The 22219-nt window shown below is 41.4% G+C and overlaps 1 protein-coding gene across 2 annotated transcripts in view; it reads right to left on the bottom strand.

Moving 5' to 3' along the window:
- Nucleotides 1–1963: 1963 nt before the first annotated feature.
- The window catches only part of RPAP3 (RNA polymerase II associated protein 3), a 205862-nt gene continuing 185606 nt past the window's right edge, over nucleotides 1964–22219 (bottom strand). For both annotated transcript variants that reach the window (XM_075344953.1, XM_075344955.1), the window contains 4 exons: nucleotides 14710–14884; nucleotides 12430–12527; nucleotides 8708–8808; nucleotides 1964–2185 (listed from right to left, as the gene is read on the bottom strand). In XM_075344953.1, the coding sequence (XP_075201068.1) occupies nucleotides 2100–2185; nucleotides 8708–8808; nucleotides 12430–12527; nucleotides 14710–14884 (460 nt within the window). In that variant the 3' untranslated portion in view covers nucleotides 1964–2099. The remainder of the gene's footprint in view (nucleotides 2186–8707; nucleotides 8809–12429; nucleotides 12528–14709; nucleotides 14885–22219) is intronic.

Here is a 22219-nt window from a genome sequence, read left to right as displayed (position 1 = left end):
GGTGATTTAACACAAAAAATGCATGCTAAAACAGGATGTGATATCATTAGGAGCGGGGCAATGTAAAATTAAACAGAAGAACGGTTGAAACAGGAAATGACATCAAGAAAGCTTTTTTTTTTTCATTAACTTAGTTTTATTGACAGTCTTACTTGTTGCATGCAAAAAAAACGGACACCCAAAAAGCACTGAAAAAAGACATCAAAAACCGCACCAAAAGTGGTGGATTTCGGTGCATTTTTCTGCCACAAGGTGTAGAAATTTTCTGCACTAAATCTGCAGTGTGTTCACATACCCTTATACAAGCTGTACACTGACTACTTTATATTGTATCAAAGTGTCATATCTTCAGTATTATCCCACGAAAAGATGGAATTAAAAAAATTCCAAAAACGTGATGTACTGTACATTGCTGGTTTGTTCATTTTGTTTAGGATAAAACAATGGTAAAAATATGCTGAAAAATGATGATGAAGAAGTTAACCTCTGTGGACTTTAAAGCGAATCTGACAGCTCATACATTCTGCCCAAACCGTGGGCAGCATGAATCAGGTACTGTCTGTATGATCCCAGCCAGGTATGTGTCACTCTAAAACGCTGCGGTGTTTCAGAGAAAAACATACCGTAATAGACGACCAGAGACCGAGCACTGTAGAATAGGACAGGCGGGTCCCTGGCGGTTTTTTCCTGCTCGCTGACAGTGATTGATTGACAGGTCTTTGCCTATATGCGCATATAGGCAGCATGAATCAGCTATCAAGTTGCCTTTAAAATCCCAGCCATTTCTTGAACATGGGCAGTTCAAGGCTAAAAATCTCAGGATGGGATAAATTGGGAAATAAGAAGGAAGGAAAGTATGTCAATAAGAAATCACTGATATAGAAAGATACAAATATGGCTGATACTGAATGCAAATGCAGGGCACAATAATTAATTCGGACCTGGGCACCTATTTGATCTCCTGCCACAGGTTTACAGCAGAACAAATGTACAGTAGTAACATATACCCCTGTATATGTACAGTAGCTTATAGCACCCAAAGGCGCCTGTGTACATTTTTTTTTACATGTTTTAAATGTATTTTTCTAAAGGACTTTTTGCCTCTTTAGGATCAAGGGATCTAGTGTGACCATAAGGCTGGATTCACATGGTGGTATGGCATCCGATGCGAGTGCATTGGATGCGATAATGTTAATGACCCTCGGCTCAGGCTCTGCTGCCAGTATGAGCCGAGTGTCATTACATTGTGATCTGATCCTGAGATTGGATCACAGCGGCGGAGGAGAGGGATGGATTAATCTCCCCATTTCCTCCATTGTCAGCAGATGCAATTATCGCACTGCACTAGGATGTCATCCGAGTGCAGTCCGACGTTTCATTCACACCCATAGACTTGTATGGGTTCGAGTGACACGGTTCTCACTGACAATCGCAGCATGCTGTGACTTTTCGCTCAGCCAGAATCTGTATGAGAAAAAAAAGCTGACAATCTGCTCTCCCTCATTGAATAACAGTGGTCCGTGTGTGAGATATTCTCACATTGCACTTGTCCGATTCATACGCTCGTGTGAGCGTACCAACTGTTAAACCCCTATCAAAACTACCCTCATAGCTGCATAGCGTCAACTACAAGAGCATTTCCGGTTTGAGCTGCCCACCTCCTATTCTTGGTGCCATGCTCTACCAGTTTCCATTGTGCTCAACGTATAAGATATATAATTACTTGAAAATGGAAGGTCTGCCTATAATAATCCTTAAAACAGCATATTGGGCTTTAAGAGGAGTTATATTACCTAAAGGTTCATCTACTAGCCATTTTAGCTGATATTGATATTCGTGAACCAACAGGTCTCTTAATATGGAAAAAATAAATAAAAACGTTGGTCCCACTGAGTCTTGCAAACGTTACGTCTTCTAAAAATACTAGGCGAATTATAAAATCAGAAAAAAAACCCCACATACATATACAAAAGGCAAAATTTATTTTGTACATAATGTCAGTGAATTTTCCAGGTAGTATGCATATGGTTTCTTCATAACACTGGATAGCTTCAATTGTCCATTTGATCCATTTAGGCTTCTCCCAGCTTCTATTACGCTCAGAGGCCATATTTCTTCTTTAGAGTTGCATAAGTATCATCAGTCATCTTTGCTTTTTCTATGAAGGCAAATAAGGAGCGGACATCTGTAAAGAAAAAAAAAATGAGAAAATAACCAAATAATTAATTATTCTAAAATGCGGGGTCCATTACTTTTTTTTAAGCAAGGTAGAGGTGCTTTCAAGGGGTATTTTGAATGTAATTATTTTACAGTTGACAGAAAATGCTATTGATGTGCTCATATCAGTATTTGAGCCTGGATCCGTTGGAAAAAAAAAAGGCAGTAAATGTATGACGTGTAGATAGCGCTGCAGCATCTAAGCGATAGGAAAGAGGAAGGGAACTCCTTTTGTAAACGCCATCAGCAACCAGCTAAAAGGTGCTGGTTTTTCATGCCACCCTTATGACCGGACAGGGCATATAAGATGCCTATAAGGCTATATGTACATGTTAAGAATTTGGTGCAGAAATTTCTGCACCATTTTTGCATCTCTTGGCAGGAAGAATACAGCAGCAAAAACACACTTTTTTGCGGTGTTTTCAATGTCTTTTTGCAGCGTGTTTTTGGTGCAGATTTTTCCCATTCACTAGAATGTGTGAAATCTGTAGCAAAAATGCTGAAAGAATTGACATGCTGAAAATTTGTGGACAAAATCTGCAAGGAGAAAATACTCAACATGTGCATCTTCAGGATTCACATTCACTTTGCTGTAAGCAGAATTACCGTCAGGTTTTGTAACAAATCTACACTGAAAATTGCATTAAAAAATGAGATCACAGTGGTGTGATCCGTGAAACACGTACCAGAAAAATCACGTACATTTAAAATAAAAAGCTTTTTTTAAACTAACCCGTCTGCAGCGCTGCTCTCTCCCGCTTCCAGGCCAGCTAATTATGCTCATACATATGCACTGCACCGCTAACCCGGAAGGACCTGCAGAGGGGAGAAAGCTGCGTCTGGACACAGCATTGCGGGAGATATCAGCACCACGGAGAGCAGGAGCTTGGACAGGTGAGTATAAATGCCTGATCTCCGTGTATAATCACGGATAGCAGAGATCACACGTGTGCCAAAATCACGGCACACGGAGGGACATACGTACCTTTAACATGTCAGTGAAAAATGTGTGTGTTTTTCACTGATGTGTGAAAGAGGCCTTAGGCCCTGTGCGCACTGGAAAACGGAATTTTCTTAAGAAAATTCCGCAGGGTCTTAAAGATTACTGCACCCGCGGTAAAAAAAAACGCGGCAAACCGCATGCAGTTTGCTGCGGTTTTACCGCGTGCGGGTTGGTACATGTGTTTTATTGCATTCAATGCAATAAAGCACATTGAGAAAAAAAAAAATCATTTCCTTCTGAGATAGTGAATAGATAGATAAATAGACAAATTGATAGAAGAATAGATAGAGGGATAGACAGAAGACAGATCAATCAACACGCTGCATTTCTACCAAGCGGTAGTGAGTTCACATTACCGGCCGTGGGAAATGCCCTGTGGTTACCTCTGCTGTCTCGTTGCGAGGCTGCATTCAGCGCTGTGTGTCAGTGTCAGTCGCGGCTGGATGCAAGCATCGCAGGACTTGGATTACGCCGGAGCTGTGTGTTTGGGAGGGGTTAATAAAGGGGTGAAAGAGGCGGCTTTTTTGTGTTTTATTTAAAATAAAGGATTTTTCGGTGTGTGTTTATTCACTTTACTTACGGGTTGATCATGTCAGCTGTCTCATAGACGCTGCCATGATCAAGCCTGGACTTAGTGGCGGTGATCCGCCACCATTAACTCCTTATTACCCGGATTGCCATCGCATCACGGCAACAGGAAGAGCTGGGACACTCCGGTACTGTCGCATAATGGATGTGACAGTCCCGGGACAGCTGCGGGCTGATATTCTTGGCTGCAGGAGGAAGGGGGACATTAACCCTGGCCCTCCCCAGCCTGAGAATACCGGGTCGCCGCGGTGTGCTTACCTCGGCTGGAAGGTAAAAATACGGCAGAGCCCACGTTTTTTTTTTTCTATATTTCCGTTTGCTTTCTATGTGTATTCTATATGTCTGTGTGTGAGTGCGATCTGTGTGTAATCTGTGTCTGTGATGTGTGTGTGTGTGTGTGTGTTTACTCTCTGCACGTCTTCCTCTTCGTGTCATAATGACATCACTTCCCTGCAAACCGCAGGCAGCGATGAACATTACCTCAGGTAAACCGCGAAATACCGGAGGGAATAACGCAGGAAAACGCAATGAACCGCACAGGATTTGCTGCCTGCTTTATTCCCTGTGGGATTTCACGATTACATGGCAGTCAATGGAGTGAAATCCCGCAGCGACGTGCGGAAAAGAAGTGACATGCAATTGTTTTTGCTGCGGGAATCCCGCAGCAAAACATGCAGCTGTCAAAATCCGCCTAGTGCGCACAGCATTTTTTTTTACCATAGGTTTTGCTGGTGAATCACTGCAGAGATGTTATGAACATTTTCTGCAGCGAAACATGCAGCAAAACCGCAGGAAATCCGCGGCAAAAACCGGCAAGTGCGCACAGGGCCTTAGACAGGTTTCATTTGCACCTTCATTACTGAAGAATATAACTTTGAAAGGGAGTAACAAAAGAAAATGTTAAAAAACTGCTCCAGAGTCACCACAGCAGCATTAATTTAATTAATTTAACTCAGCTTAAGTTTGAAAAAATTCTGTTTAATGGGGAGAAAAAAAAAAAAAAGTGTAGCTCTCAAAAAACACAGTAGTAAAAAAAAAAAAAGTGCTATGATAAAAATATTTTAGATTAAAAGGTTTTATTTATTTGTCAAGCATCTGGAGTGGCAGGATCCAAGTGAAGGAGAAGATTAGAAGCTTATACTGCCTCCCTCCTTTTCCTTCCATTATCAGCTAAATAAAGCATCCAGTAATTGCTTTTACACAGCCAAGATAAGCATCTAGGTGCCGGACCCAGGCCCAGGATTCCAGGTGTTGATCTGGATCCAGCACTGGGGAAATTAGAAAAATAATAATACAGGAAAGATAAAGAAAATAAAAATGAAGCAAGTGTGCTGTACTTACGGAGGCTCCCGTGCTGCTGTACATTGCTCCCACGAGCTCCCCCTTCACTTCCTGGGCCCCCAGTATTATGGTACTCAGCACAAATAAAGCATACGGCTACAGGCTGCAGCCCTCAGCCATGCACTTATCTTGGCTGTGTATCAAAATAGGAGGAACCGCATGTGGCTTTTTAAAAAAAAAAAATTGTTAAAATAAATAATTTTAAAAACCGGTGTGCAGTGTCCCCTTAATTTTGATACCCAGCCATGATAAAGCTCGACAGCTAGGGGCTGGTATTCTCAGGCTGGGGAAGCCCATGCTTACTGGGCCACCCCAGCCTAAAAATGGCAGCCTGCAGCCTCCTAAGATTGTTGCATTCATTAGAGGTGACAATCCTGGTACTTTATCTGGCTCTTTCTGACTGCCCTGGTGCGGTGGCACTTAAAGTAGTAAGGGGTTAATAACAGCCCACAGCTGCTACTAAGCCCTAGATTAGTAATGGGGAGCGTCTATGAGACCAAAAGAGAATTTCCAGCGTCCAATGGAGCCACATATAACCATGTGGTTATGTGGCTACTGGTCTTCATTTATATAGGCTCTGCTGCCCCTTTTTTGTAATATGATTTCTTTTCCTGAGGAAGGTGACGGAGATGTCTCCGAAACGCGTAGAATTATGAAATAAAAGGAAATCTTTTTCATCTACAGCGTCAGTGGTTTTTAGCGCGGCATTTAAACCGGTTTTCTCTTTACTTGACCTATATAAAAATAGGACAGGACAGAGGACTTATCCTAATACTAATCTGTAAGTGAAAGTAAATAAACACAAACACCAAAAAATCCTTTATTTGAAATAAAATACAAAAAAACCCACTCTTTTGCCACTTATTAACCCCCAAAACACCCCTGCAGGTCCGACATAATCCACACGAGGTCCCACGAAGATTCCAGCTCTGCAACATATTTGAAGTCAGCGCGCGATCATGGTACATGACCGAACACTGTGAGGCTTAGGCAGAGAATGAATGAGCCGCGCGATCAGCAGTGACATCACTCAGGACATTTGCGGTCACAGTGGGAGGTACCCACAGTCCTCTACCTGTGACCGCAGGTTACCTGACCTCAGATGACCTCAGTAAACTCAGGTTCACAGACCTTCATCTCCTGGCAAAAAAACGCGGTTTTCTGCTAAGAGATGCAGAATTGGTAATGACATTTTTACACCATATTCCTGCACCCAATCTACACCTGCCAGCAAAAAAAACGCATCACTACGGCATCATACTGCATGCGGTTTTGATGCGTTTTTCTTTGCCAGGTGGTGCAGAATGGGTGCAGGAATATGGTGTAAAAATTTCAGCACCAAATCTGCATCTCTTGGCAAAAAAACCCGTGGTTTTCGGCTAGGAAATGCAGGTAAATTCACTGACTTTAATGAGGTCACCTGAGGTCCTCTGATGTCAGGTTACCTGTGGTCACAGGTGGAGGACTCCAGCTGTGACCGCAACTTACCCGAGTGACGTCACCGCTCATTCATTCGGCGGCTCATTCATTCTCTGCCTGGATGTCACAGCGGGCAGTCATGTTCCATGATCGCGTGCTGTCAGTTCAGATATAGCAGAGCTGGAATCGTCATGGGACCTTGTGTGGACTACACTGGACCTGCAGGGGTGTTTGGGGGGGGTTAAAAAAGTGGTGAAAGAGGGTGTTTTTTTGTATTTTATTCCAAATGAAGGATTTTTTTCAGTGTTCATTTACTTTCACTTACCGATTAGTAATGTGGGGGTCTCAGACGCCTGCCAATACTAATCTAGGGCTTTGTGGCCGCCATTAACCGCTTATATTACCAAGATTGCCACCACACCAGCACAATCGAGAAAAGCCAGGTAAAGCACCAGGCTTGTTGCATCTAAAGGATGCGACAATCCCGGTCGGCTGCAGGCTGCTATTTTTAGACTGGGTGGTGGCCCAATAACCATGGGTCTCCCCAGTCTGAGAATACTAGCTATCGGGCTTTATCATGGCTGGGTATCAAAATTGGATGGCACCGCACGTCATTTTTTTAAATGATCTATTTAAATAATTAAGAGAAAAAAAAAAAAAAGGCTGCATGCGATTCCTCCTATTTGGATACACAGCCAAGAAAAGCGCATGGCTGGGGGCCGCAGCCTGTAGCCGCAGGCTTTATCTGTGCTGGGTATCATAATATGGGGGGACCCTACGCCAAATATTTTATTTATTTTTGTACTACAATACTGTCCTGCAGACAGCGCCTGTGATTGGTTGCAGCCAGACGCTATCACACAGGCTGGGTGGCGCATCTGACTGCAAACAATCACAGATGCCAGGACGGCCAGTGGGCAGGGAAAGCAGTGGATATCGACGAAAACTAATGAGCGGCCCAGGAAGTGAAGGAGAGGCCAAGGGAGCAGTGTACAGCCACACCAGAACCTACGTAAGTACAGCACGTTTGCTCCCATACCCCTATTCCTGCTACCACCATTTTTAATCGCCAAATTCTGGTCCCCATAGACTTATATGGGGACCGGAATCCAGCCAGTACTGGATTTTAAAAACCGGATCACCGAGAATCATTGGTCCCAGTTATCTGTGACTCCGCTCATCACTAGTCCTGAAGTACCTCTAATAACAAGTAATCTGCAAGCAAACCAAGAAGCAAGTGTCCTGTCTCTATAGCACCATTACTGGAGAAATTAATCTATCCCATTACAAATTCAATCAATAGGCTGTCCATGTAGCACACATAGGTTGGGTTCCTTAGGGTGAGGGGTCCTCTTTAAAGCAATTATCTCTGCGCTTTCTAAAAGAGGAGGATCTTGAAAAGAGTTTACTAAACCAAACAGCCCCTTAAAGAAGCCCCCCAATGAAGATTTCTTTGGATAAATTGTTGTATATGTGTATGATATGCAGCGTGTGTGAATATACTTGCCTACTTTCTCCGGGTCCAACATCGTTCTGCTTTGTGACGTCACCACACTTCAGACTGTCTGGCTCACTCTATGCGTGAGCCATAAGTCTCTTACAGTGTGAGCCTATGGAGCTTTGTTCAGACACTTTATAAACATCCATCGTAAAAGCCATTTCTGGATTACACAGGGTATAGCATGACCCACGGAGTTTGAAGAGTGGTGACACAAGAGGAGCAGAGCGCCACTGGATCCCACAGAAGACATCGGTAGGTGAGTTTAACAGACTACACTGCATACACATACAGTATATAGTTACAAAAAAAAACACACCCTTCATAGGCAAATCCGCTGCATATTTTCAATTAACGTCCCATTACTGATGCCATTCTAATAATTTCTAGACATTATTAACAGCCCAAATAAGTATCACATATACTGGAGTGTTAGAAGTTACTTTTTACACTACATCTAGAGAATTTGGGACTGAGGAGTATTTCTTTCAAATGTTGAGGGGTTGAATATATTGGAATGGATGAAAAGTAGTGAACACTTTAAAGAAAAATTTATAATCACTACACCTTAGGAATATTATAGAATCCATAATCCTACTTTTATGTTATCACAATAATATATCCTAACTATATGATGGTACCTTGTTTTTCCGATTCTGACAAAAACATTACTGCCATATCAAACCTCCTAAGCTCAGAAAAGGTTTGTAAAATTTCCAACACCACATCTGCGTCTTCATTTCTAGGAGAAAAAAAAAAGAAAAAAAAACATTTTTAATAAGATATTATATCAATTTTTAATAAAACTTGCAGTAGATCTTGGACAATGACCATTTACGATGCTGCATGCTGAAAAATACTGGTGTAGAAGAACTTTATATATAGTGCAGCTACTGGGAATGTCATGCTAGGTATTGTTGTCCAGTCTCAGTTAAAGGAAGATCCACTACCGTGTTTTTCCAAAAATAAGACCTCCCCCAAAAATAAGCCCTAGCAGAGATTTTGAAGCATTTTCAGAGCAAGGCTTAAATATAAGCCCTCCCCCAAAAATAAGTCCTAGTCGCAGTTCAATAATGAAGTGTCCATGCAGATAAAAAAGTTAAAGATACTGCAGGACACTTCATTATAGAAAACATGCACCGCGCAATCACTCACCAGATGCCGAGCAGGCAGTGATCGCAACCTCGCATACACCGGATTACACACACACTCATCAGATCACACACACACCACATCCAGCGACACAGACTTCTTCTCGCCGGTAGAATCCGGAGAGCCAGTGCGGTGGAGCGCAAGAACCTGCTGATGCAATTCTTCTTACAGGACCTGTGACACGTAACTTCCTCCCATCGTTCCCTGTGGCCAATGGGATTCTGTACTGCTGGATGTGATTAGTGAGTCTGTGTGTGTGTGATCTGATGTGTGTATATGAGTGTGTGTGATCTGTTGTGTGTGATCTGATGTGTGTGTATGAGTGTGTGTATGATATGTGTGAGTGTATCTGTCAGAAGCAGGTGAGGACAGCGTGCAGCATAGCTGTTGGGAGCGCTCACTGGAGATCATAGGGAGGACCTGGGAGCCACGCAGCCATTCAGAGTCTGGTAAGTATGAGTCTCCTGGGAAAGGGGAAGGGGCTGTTTCTTTTTTTTGGAGAGGGGTGTGTGTAAACTTACCCCCAACCATCTTTCTCCAAGAATAAGACCTACTCCAAAATTAAGCCCTAATGCTTTTTTGGGGGCAAAAAAAGTATATAAGACAGTGTCTTATTTTTGGAAAAACACTGTAGTTCGTATCAGTGTAAGCCTGAAAATGGAGACCGTGTGCTGGGGATCAATGACCATGAGATCTCCGGCACTATACTGTGCATATCATCAGCTCAGTCTACCTGCTCTGCCAATACACTTGTACAGGATGGAGAAATCTCAGGGCTGCTTTTCACCCAGGGTATGTTCACACTGGGCACTGGTATACTGGTGGTGGTGAGGGGGTTAATCATGCCTCAGGTTTCCTAAATGTGATTGCTTTAGAAATATATTGTATGACAACTACTTGGTTGCTGAACCCATAGCTGGTCGCCATCAGGTCCACATTGAACCCTCTTCCCGCCACTGCCAATTTTAATTTTTGAGCTTTGTTTTTTCCTCATCTTCTCATTTATATTATAGTAGGGCTTGTTATTCTTTCCTGTAAGATGGCTTTGAATGACATGGTTTACTTTACATATAATCTATTGAGAAACAGAAAAAGTGCAGTGAAAAGGTGAAAGAAAAAACAAAACAAAAAAACCCCTGCAATTCTGCTATTGTTATTTCGGGGGGGAGGGGTGGGGTGGGGGGAAGTGTTCAACAGTGTGCTGTAAAAATGTCGAGATAAAATAGGCCAGTTCAGTACTATTGGGGCGATACCAAACTTACATAATTTTTTTTTTTTAAAGTGGGAAAAAAAACTTATTAAAAAATTAGCTAACTTTGTTTAATCTCCAATTACGGTAGTTTTCCGTTGATGCTAATGTTTCTATGCATTCCATATTTGGATACAATATTTTATTGTTTTTTTAGCACATTGTAGTGACTGAAAAATGACAATTCTAGCAATTCAATTATTTTTCATGTTTAAAGTGGGGGGAGGGGCAGGTAATTGTAATTATTTTATATTGTTTTTAATTTCTTAACTTAAATTTTTAGTCCCCTTAAGCGACTTGAACCTGCAATGATTTCTTCAATTGATCTATGTGCCACACTGTCTGAGTATTGGAGTATATAGAGAAATGGAAGTTATACAGAAAGCCCAGGTACAGGCTGAGCTTAAAGGGAACCTCGTCAGCAGATTTGGTGACTATAAGCTGCGGCCACCACCAGTGGACTCTTATATACAGCATGCTAGAATGCTGTATATAAGAGCCCCATCTGTTGTGTAGAATGTAAAAATAACTTTAGAATACTTACCTAAACGGTCGGTACGGTGCAGACTGGTCAAATGGGTGGCTCCGTTCCCCGGGTGCGGTACCTCCTCTTTCGGCCATCTTTGTCCTCCTTCTTCTGAAGCCGGCGTGCATGACGCATCCTATGTCATCCACACTTGCCGGCATTGAGGTCCTGCGCAGGCGCACATTAATCTGCCCTGAACAGGGCAGATCAAAATATTGTAGTGCACATGAGCGGGACCTCAATGCCGGCTATTGTGGATGACGTCGGACACGTCATGCACCCTGGGTTCAGAAGAAGGAGGACAAAGATGTCCGAAAGAGAAGGCGCAGCACCTGGAGAACAGAGCCACCCATTTGACCAGTTTGCACCGTACCGACCGTTTAGGTGTTATAAAGTGATTTTTACGTTCTACACAGCGGCCTAGGCTCTTATATACAGCATGTTAGAATGCTGTATATAAGAGCCCAGTGGTGGTGGCCGCAGCTTATAGTCATCAAATCTGGCGACAAATTGCTGTGACAAAGTACTTAAAAGGAATCTGTCAGCAGGTTATTGCTTTGTAATCGCAGAGCAACATGATGTTGGAGCAAAGTCCATAATTACAGCGATGAATCACTCATTCAGCAGTGTTTTGGTGGTTCAATACAATCAGCTTTTTCTCAGAAGAAGATTACCAACAATTTCGCATATGCAGTGTAGTCTGTCCAAGTTCCCAGCAATCTGTCACTATACAATGTACACAAAGAGCTGTGGTGTGGGCGGGGTTATACACAACTCAACATTTGAGAAAATCGTAACTGCTCCACCCAGTAAACTAAGCAGTGCATCCCTGGAATGAGGGTCTGTGTCCATACCACATGGTGCTGTCAGATTACATAACAAAAATCCTACTGACAGATTCCCTTTAAAGGAGTTGGCTACATTCAGGAAAGTGGGCCTCAAATGTAGTAGTATTCCTAAAATCACAAAACACAGTAGTACTCGCCCTCCCTGGATCCAGCAACTGCTCCTTGTCACTGCTCTGGTTTCGGTGTGCTGGCTGTAACACTGACGTCACGTCTGCAGCGTGCATCCCTACTGTAGCCAATCACTGAGCTCAGTGGCACGTGCCGTTAACCTCAGCACAGCTGCTGGGCTTGGTGATTTGGTACAACAGTAATGTGCACTGCTGAGATGACATCACTGTTACAGCCAAAACACTGAAATCAGAGCAGTGACAGGGAGCAGTCATTGGATCTGGGGAGAGAGAGTACTGGGGAGTGAGTTATTTTAGGAACTATACAGAGTTTGGTGTCAACTTTCTTGAAAGTTTTTGCTGACAGATTCCCTTCATTCAGCTACAGTCAAGTGTGTGTCTATAATGACAAACTATCACTGGCATAGCTGTCTAAATGTAGGAAAAACAACTGAGCAAAAACCAATGACGTGCTACTTACTCAATGTATTTAAGTCGAAGAATCTTTATAATTTCAATGAAGACATCTGGATCTAAAGCTTTTTGAAACAGTTTGAAGTAAAGGGAGGGCTCAATTTGCTAAAAGGGAAGCAAAAACAAGAACAGAGTATCTTTAATAACATAGGATTGAACAGTAAAATAAAGAATATAAATAATAATTAACATTGTCACTATGCTTAAAAAGGTCCCGCAACGCGTCCTGCAGACCCGCTGTCTCCCGGCCGCTTCTGCTTCCGGGTCCGATCATTAACTTCCGACCGTATTCCCTGCACTGCTCGTCACTCGTCTGTCTCCGACTTTTTTCAATGTCAGCAGAGCTGACATTGCTCTCCCTGTTGACTACGTCGGACTAAGAATTTTTTATAATAAAGATGGAGTCTCTTAATTTTTTTTGTTCATTTTTAAAAAAAAAACATGTTTGTGTGTTGTGATTTATTTTTTTACTGTTTACTAGAAATTCATGGTGGCCATGTCTAATTTGGCGTGACAGCATGAATTTCGGGTTTAGAACCAGCTGAGAATACAAAGCTGGTGTTAACTCCTTTATTACCTAGTGTGCCACCACCATCAAGACGCTGGACGAGACGGGTAAAGCGCCTGGAAATGGCGCTAAGAAACAATGCGCCATTTCCAGGCAGCTCTGCCAGTCAGCTCTGCTTCATCGCTCTGTACAGACAAGCGTCTATACAGAGCGAGAAGAAGGCTGACAGTGATAGTCAAAGTTCAATCGAGTCCATGGCTAAGCCATGGACTCGGATGAACCCTGACGTCAGCGCGAACACAGCCGAAAGAGGCCAAAGACTGCTAAGTGACGATCAGCAGAGTGAATATGGATGGAAATTCATGATCGGACCAGGAAGCAGAAGCGGCCGGGAGATAGCGGGTCTGAAGGACGCGTCACTGGACCGATAAATATAATCATGGTGTTTTTTAATAATGTGCTTTTTTTGACAGCCCCTGGACCGGAACCGTAACACAGGTTTCACAGGAAAACCCATGTTTCGGACCTTGTGCCCGAACACTAGGTGTTTGGTACGGACCCCGAACTTTACAGTTCGGGTTCGCCCATCACTAGAATTGAGTACATAAACTTTGTAATATATCTTATTGGGGGAAAGTGATAGAATTTCTTACTTTACAGCCGCCTATAGTCTGTTAATAAATGTTTAGAAAGCCCCCAGAAAAATTTGAAAAAAAAATTAAAATAAATCTAGATTTATTAATGCAGTAAAAAGGGGGAAGTGGATGAAGCTGCAGTATCTATTACTTAGACGGGAAAAGATCCCAGACAGAGGTGACATGCACTACACCCAATGAACATCTAAAGCTGCCTGCAGGTGATGCAATGCTGTATCCTACATAGTACCTAACACAGACAGAAGAGCAAGAACAATATCTGGGCCCTTTTTTACTCAAGTAGCTCATAATGCACTATTCCATCGGCTTGGAGGTGAAGTGGGCCTCCTACCTTCTTGGGCCCTTCTGCAGATGCCCAGGTTGCACCAGTTTCTCTGTCTCCGATTCTACACTCCTCAAATCAAATACTTGTAACACTTCAAATCAGTAAAATCAAATAATCCATCCAAACTATTTAAAGAAGTCTCATCAAAAATTGAATTCCTTAATCCATTTTAATTATGTAATGGTGTGTAAGTGTATTAAAATACTGACCGATCACAGTCGTCTCTGGTTTCCTGCGCAGTTTCAGGTCCACGTGACCCCTCCAAATATTTGCCGGCCTGCAGTACTGTGAGGAGCAGTAGCTGCTTTCCCAGTGCTACTCTAGGAGACCAATAACAAGGCTCCATAGACTAAGGTGACATTCGTTCAGTGTGAATGTCACGTTAGCTCACAGTATTTGCAAGCCAAGAACAGTAGTGGATAAAAAAATGTAGAAGTGATGCCAGTGTTTCTATTATACCTTTCATCTGATTGTTCCACTTCTCGTTTTGGCTTACAGATACTGATGTCAAAGACCAAATACTGTATGTGTGAACGCGGCCTTATGAGAAAGTGACTTTCAGATTACATAAACCCTTTGTGAGCCAACTAATTGGATTTCAGGTCAGTGGCCCAGATGTGAACCAGGGGATGGCAATCGTTAAGTACACATTGTTACATAGAGAATTAGGATGTATACATTGTATTGTTATTTACCGTATATATCTTAATTACATAGATAATTATTATGTATAAATCATTTTTTGATTTGACTTCTTTACGAAGTAGAAGAATAGCAAAGATAAATAGGTGTACTCACTTTTAGGTATCTGTGTAACATATCTGGGTTTCCTTTCAGTCTTCTTAGATCTGATTCAAGTTGAAATGAATTTGCAGGAACTCCAGGAACGTCACCATCTACTAATGCAGATAACGCAGGCGGATTCTTTCCCAGATTTGCCGGTCTGGTTGGAATACTGTTTTCTGTCTTATTCCTATATTATAGCAAATATTTTACACTGTAAGACGTAATCTGATAATGTTTCTACATAGTCCTAGCATATTTTACCCATTTTCCTCCTCTTCTTCCAAGAGTCTTTTTTTTCCCCCCATCAATATAGCCACGAGGACTTGTTTTTTGCAAATAGAGTTGTAGTTTTCTATGAAATCATTCATTTTACCATATACAGTTATGATAAAGGTAAATAAAAATTTCATGTATGTGGAGTTTCATGCCAAAACAGTTTTCTAGATTTTGTTTTTAAGTAGTTCATTGTGCAAAAAAAATGATGTGGCAACATTATTATTTGGGTCAATATGATTACGGGGATTCAAATTCATTTTTACATATACTTTAGTGACCAAAAAAAAAAAAAAAGTTTGTAAAAATAAATTGCGTGTATCCTTTGTATTACAATTACAATTATTATTATTATGCTAATGTAATATATTTCCATTAATGGACCTGTATGAGGGCTTGTTTTCCCATGGCAAGCTGACATTTTAGTACCATTTTAAGATACATTTGATATTTGTGATCGCTTTTTATTGCAATTTTCATAAAATGCATTAACCAAAAATAGGTTGTTTTTTTTTTTAATTTTTTCTCTCTTTAGAGTGTTTACTATACGGATAATTAATTTAATATTTTCATAGACCAGACTTTTACAGGCAAGCTATACCTTATTATGTTTATTTATTTTTAAACTAGGAAAAGGGGGTGGCTACAAATTATATAATGCAGTATATAGTGAAAATCATGGTCTCCTATGGGAGGGTCCTGAGTACCCTGGCAACCGCCATCGGCAATCCATGATCAATCAGTATGGGTCGGGTGGATGGTGACAATGGGCGCCCGGACGGCTGCATTACATTGTCAGAGATTGACACCATCCAAGTAGTTAAACAGCAATGGTTGAAGCTAGTGTACATGTAGTTAACCTGACATCACCAAGGCCGGCCCCGGTCTTTCTGAGTGACTGGGCTGTGGGCGGTGTTTCACCGCTCATCACAGCCCAGCATGTCACGCGCTCTCTCCTTCGCTGCAGAGGACCGCAAGCAGGAGCGATACTGGGCTGTGACGAGCGGTGAAACTCCGACCACAGCCCTTACCTATGTAGTCATCTACTAGGCATTGCTCCCACTAGCCAGTTTCCTACTCCACACTGATGAGGGGCAAATACCCCGAAATAGCTGTCTGTGGATGGATACCATGTTTGGCATAGGCGGTTTCCTTGACTGGAGACTGCCCTTCCCGTGGTTGTTCCTTCCCGGTGAAAAACCTGGCTAGTTTCCTGCCAGCGTTGAGAAACATGTGATGGTGTCACTGCGGCATTCTTGTTTTGCATATTTTCCCAGGGGGCCTTGTGCTAGTGTCACTGCGTTGAGAAACATGTGATGGTGTCTCCGCGGTGTTAGATGTTGATCTCCCCGAGGTCAACCATCTTTACCTATGTTCCTGAGTGACTGGGCTGTGGGCGGTGTTTAACCGCTCATCACAGCAAAGCATGTCACGCGCTCTCTCCTTCGCTGCAGAGGACCGCAAGCAGGAGCGATGCTGGGCTGTGACGAGCGGTGAAACTCCGACCACAGCCCAGTCACTCAGGAAGACTGGGGACCGCCTCGGTGACGTCAGATCAACTGGAAATTGACCTTACATCACCGGATCTCGAGGTCACGGAGGCCGGGGGGGGGTCACTTCATGGGGATGAGTGGACTGCAATAGCGCTGCTCAGAGGCAGAATTGGCTCAACAAGGTATTTAGAAAAAGCCTTCTCTATCTGTTTTACAGAGATGTGGTCACTACTGCAGATTAGTGAACCACCCCTTTAATAAATGAAAAAAATATTGGGCCAAACCAGTGAAACCAAAAACCAGTGAAAACAAAACCGAGGAGTAGCACACCTAATTCGTATATATGCAATATCCAGGTGTGACTATATGCTGTGGCCAACAACAAACAAACCCTAGGAAAATAATGTGCAGTATGTGAACAGTAGCAATACATGTTAAGAACATGGGGAAGTTGGATAACACACTTATGAACAAAAAAAAAAAAAAAAAAGAGGGTGGAACAGAATGGCTTAAAATCAAGCATCATATTTATGGATATAATCCACACTGCAATGCTTTAATTAATGGGATCAAATTTTATACATGCTTATTAAAGTAAAGGTCTTCCATTACATGTATGTATTTATGTACATTCCCAGGTAATGCAAATGTCAGAAGAAATCACTTTAGTTTATAGCACCTCCAGTGTGCTTCATATTTTAAGAAATCTCGTGCACTTAATGAGAAATATATTTTGAGTGTAATTTGAGCAGCGCTTGCCTGTTTGAGCACAGCATGTCAATTTACACTCCAATGCGCAAGGTGCAATGTGTGACTGACCTGCGCTATTTTCTCAACACTCATTGTAACACTTAAAACTATCCGCCTCCTCAGGATGCTGTGTAGCAGAACAGAGAGCCAACAACTCCCTTCTCCACCACTTATAGAGGCAGGCTGCTGTCGGCAGCAGGTGCCATACAGGTAAAATTGGGTGGCGTTATGACATTACTGCTTGGGTCCACCCACTGTCCTCCATACTCGAGACTGTTGTGAGGAGGAGCACATCATCAAATGAAAGCAACGGGAGATCTTAACTTATATTCTTTGCCAAGCACAGATTGACTATATTATTCCCACACAGACAGAAGGCAGGGCATTAGAATAAAGGAGATACAAAGGGGGGGGCATTATAATGAGGGGGCAGAATGGGGTGCATTTTTATAAAGAGGTCCAAACGGTGGCATTATTCTAAGGAGGCAAAAAAGGAGGCATTGTGACAGGACAGGGATGTAGCAGAGCTGATTTGCCGTGGGACCTCGTGTGTATTACTTCAGACCTTCAGGGGTGTTTAGGGGTTAATAAAGTGGTGAAAGATGTTTTTTGTATTTTATTCCAAATAAAGGATTTTGAGGGTGTATCTGTTTACTTACTTTCACTTACAGATTAGTGATGGGGGCGGGGTCTCAGACGCCTGCTGTCACTAATCTAGGACTTAGCCCTCAGCAGCCTGTAACTCCTTATTAACCTGATTGCCACTGCACCAAGGCAACGGGAAGAGCCAGGTCCAGTGCCAAAATTGGTGCATCTCATGGATGCGCCACTCCTGAGGCGGCTGTGGGCTGCTATTGTTAGACTGGAAAGGGCCAAATAACGATGGGCCTTCCCACCCTAATATTAGCCCCCAGTTGTCTGCTGCACCTTGGCTTGTCTTAAAAAAAAAAAAAAAAAAGAGGGGACCCCACATTTTTTTTTTATTTTGATTTATTTAAAAAAAAATAAAAAATAAAAAAAGTGTGGGATCCCCTCTATTTTTCATAACTAGCCAAGGTACAGCAGACAGCTGAGAGTTGCAGCCTGCAGCTACTGTTCCTGTGCTGAATATGAAAAATGGGGGGGGACCCCATTTCACTTTTTTTTATTAAAAAAACAGCTGTCCAAGCTAGCCATCAAGATATTCTGTTATTTCTTTCTATTCTATATGTTCTTTTTATCTAGCTATTCTATCTATTTCTTCTATCTATTCTAGCTATCAATTATCTTATCCTATCATTTTTTTTATTTCTCCTTTAAAAAACACACTGACAAAAACGCATCAAAAACGCATGCGTTTTTTGGTTAAACGCAGTGTTTAGTTGTCAAGTCTGCCAGAGGGTGCATTTTTTTTGTCAAATCAAGAACGCAGCGTGCGGACATAACCTAAAGGCACAATAGTGGACATTTGGGGTTGTGTTTTGATATATAAGCCATGCTTTTCATGAACTCCATCTGAAAATGTATGTAAAGCAATAAGAAAATATTCCTTTATAATGCAAAATGATACTACATGTCTTAGATAAGGTCTAAATGCAGCACTCAGACCAGCTATTTCTATAATCATTGTGTATAATAAAAGCGCATTCATTTTCATTCAAAAAGGGGCATTCCTGAACTTCAAAGCAAAATCACAGACTACACAGCGGCATAAATGGATGTAATCAAATGGATGATCCACATGAATGACTTTCAGGTTGTTCTATTGAGGTAATTATAAAACACCACAAATCCAAAGCTAAAAATAGTTGTCTAAAATATTCACATCCAATAAAAGACTGACAAATTAAAGCAATATTCTCTGTATGACCTATGCACAAAATAAACTGCTATCCAGCATAATGACTTATTATGGCCTAATATACATTGCTTGGAAATACGTATAACTAATTAAAATGGAAAATGGGCATGTGCATAATTAGCTAGATTACTAAAAATACATATGTGACTAGCTCTCTTGAGATTCATGCATATATATATATATATATATATTATATATATATATATATACACACACACACATATACACACACACACACACTCCTGTTTGGGTTACTGGTCTGTCATCTTCTATTTTTAACCCCATCCTGATATAGGATGACATAGACTGTCCTATGGCCGAAAGTGTTGCCACCCTTGAAATTGTTCCAGAAAATGACATTTATGTAAAATTGGATATAATTTTACACACAACCACAAAAATGGACCTGACAAAATTGTTGCCACCTTTCCAAAACTGAGGGTAAACGATTTTGTTTCAAGAATGTGATATTCATTCAAAATCATCTGTGGCAATTAATAGGCATGGGCAATATGAAAATCACACCTGAAACCAGATAAAAAGGGAAGAAGTTGACTCAATCTTTGCATTGTGGGTGCCACACTAAACATGGAGAACAGAACTGTATGAGGACTTGAAAACCAAAATTGTTAAAAAATATCAACAATCTCAAGGTTACAAGTCCATCTCCAAAGATCTTGATGTTCATTTGTCCATTGTGCACAACATAAAGAGGTTTAAAACCAATGGAACTGTAGCTAATCTCTCTGGACAGAGAAAAACTGAAGAAAGATTGCAACATGGGACAGTCTGGGGCTGCTTATTCACCACCCGGACAATTTGAAAAAAAACTTCAAGCTGTCCTATAGGCTCAGGGACCATCAATATCAGGGCAAAATATCAGTCAACATTTTAATGAAATGAAATGGCAAGAGACCCAGGAGAACCCCACTGCTGACATAGACATGAAACATAAAAACCTAAACTGCAGTTTTCAAACAAATATTACATTGAGGGTGCCAACAGTTTTGTTCAGACCATTTTTGGAGTGTTGTGAGAAGTTATGTCCAATTTGCCATTTGTGTCTATTTTTGTGTCGTTCCAATACACACAAAGGAAACAAATATGTGTACAACATAATATTTGTAACTGCAACAGATTTCTGGAAGAAATAATTCCTTTTCTGGAACAATTTCAAGGGTGCTAACACTTTTGGACACACACACACACACACACACACACACACACACACACACACACACACACACGGTGAAAAAGGTATTGAACAAGTCTCTAATTTTCTAAGAAAATGTGCTATTGACATTAACTCCTCTCCAGACGTTGGCTAACAACCCATCCAATCCACACAGGCAAAGAAATTAAATCATAAATATATATCCATAAATTAAGTTACGTTATCTGTAATAAAGAGAAATGCAGAAAGAAAAAGAAGAATGCACAAAGCAAGGGAACAGCTTAAAAAATATATACAATTTCATTTATTCACAATAGAGCAAATAAATTGTTTAGAAAACCACTTAAAGTCAAAAGGCTGTGAGAAAAAACAAACAAAAATCAATGTTTCAGTCCATCCCATCTGTCAAAATATACAGCAAACAAAGCAGCATGAATAATCCTTGAGATGTTATGAACAGCTGGTATATTTCTTGGAGCATACACAATAAGAAAAATTATCCAAAGAGAAGGAATTTATTATGCAGAATAAAGGCAGACAGGATATGTAGAGATCAATGCCAATTAATAATAAATGCTCAAAAATTGAGATATAAGAAACATGGTCATTTTACCCTTAAGGAGCTCTGCAAATCCTAATTAATACAAGGGGCTTGGTGAGAATGTACATCTAAATAAAGCATATTATCAGCACAATATGCAGTGATGGACCTGCTGCGACATCTGTATATGAAAATAGCAAAAGCAGATGGGGGAGAGGGAACCACGTGTGTATCGCCACTAGGAGTGTGGCTTCATCAGGGATAAGGTCCTAATAATGAGAAATAACACAGGGACAAAGTATTGAACACGCTTACTGAAATTCATTTAATACTTCACACAAAAGCCTTTGTTGGTGATGAAGATTCAAGACGCCTCCTTTATGGAGAAACTAGTCGCAGGCATTGCTGAGGTGATTTTGGTCCATTCTTCCACACGCACTTCAAATCCTGAATGTTCCATGAGCTCCTTCTATGAACTCTTAGCTTTAGTGCCTTCCATAAATATTCTATTGGATTCAGGTCAGGTAGTAGGCTGGGCCATTCTAGTAGCTTTATTTTCTCTCTCTGTAATCAATTGAAAAAGTTTCCTTGGCTGTGTTTTTTGGGATCAATGTCTTGCTGATATATCCACCCTCATTTCATCTTCATCATTCTGGTAGATGGCAGCAGATATTTATCAAGAATGTCTTGGTACATTTGTCCATTCATCTTTCCTTCAATTATATGAAGTTTGCCAATGCAGTATGCTGAAAAACAGCCCCACACCATGATGTTCCCACCTTAAAACTTCATTATTCATATGGTATTTTTGGGGTGATATACAGTGCATTTTGGCCTCCAAGCATGGGGTGTATTATGGCATCCAAGAGTTACATTGTGGTCTCAAAATTGACCAGACTATATTCTCTCAGGATTTTACAAGCTTGTCTAAATGTTTTTATGCAAACTTTAAACACACTTTAAACACATGCTTTTTCTTCCGCAATCGAGACTTGGATGGTGAGCAGGCATACAGGTCATGGAGGTTGAGTGCATTACTTATTGTACCTGCTGATTCTGGGTAACCCTGAACAGGTAGTTCTTGGACAAATATTCAGATAAGTGAAAAAAATTCTCTGTCTTAATACTTGCGGGGAGCACCTGGTCATAGCAGGTTTATGGTGAAATGATGTGCTTTCCACTTCCGGATTATGGCCCCAAAAGTGCTCACTGGAGCCTTCAGTAGTTTAGAAATTCCTCTGTAACCAATCCCAATCGATAGGTTTTGCAACAATAAGGTTGCAAAGGTCTCGAGACAGCTCACTGGTTTTGCCCATCACGAGCTGATGTTTCCTGTGTGGCATCTTAGATCTTAGTAATGAATCAAGTGATATTATTTTTTTCTAAGTGGCCGGATTATCTTTATATTATATACATGCACGCGCGCGCGCACACACACACACACACACACA

The sequence above is a fragment of the Anomaloglossus baeobatrachus genome, chromosome 4 (genome assembly GCF_048569485.1).
Source record: "Anomaloglossus baeobatrachus isolate aAnoBae1 chromosome 4, aAnoBae1.hap1, whole genome shotgun sequence".
NCBI lineage: Eukaryota > Metazoa > Chordata > Amphibia > Anura > Aromobatidae > Anomaloglossus > Anomaloglossus baeobatrachus.
The sequence above is the reverse complement of the archived record's forward strand: the minus strand, read 5'-3'. Positions and strand labels throughout refer to the sequence as shown.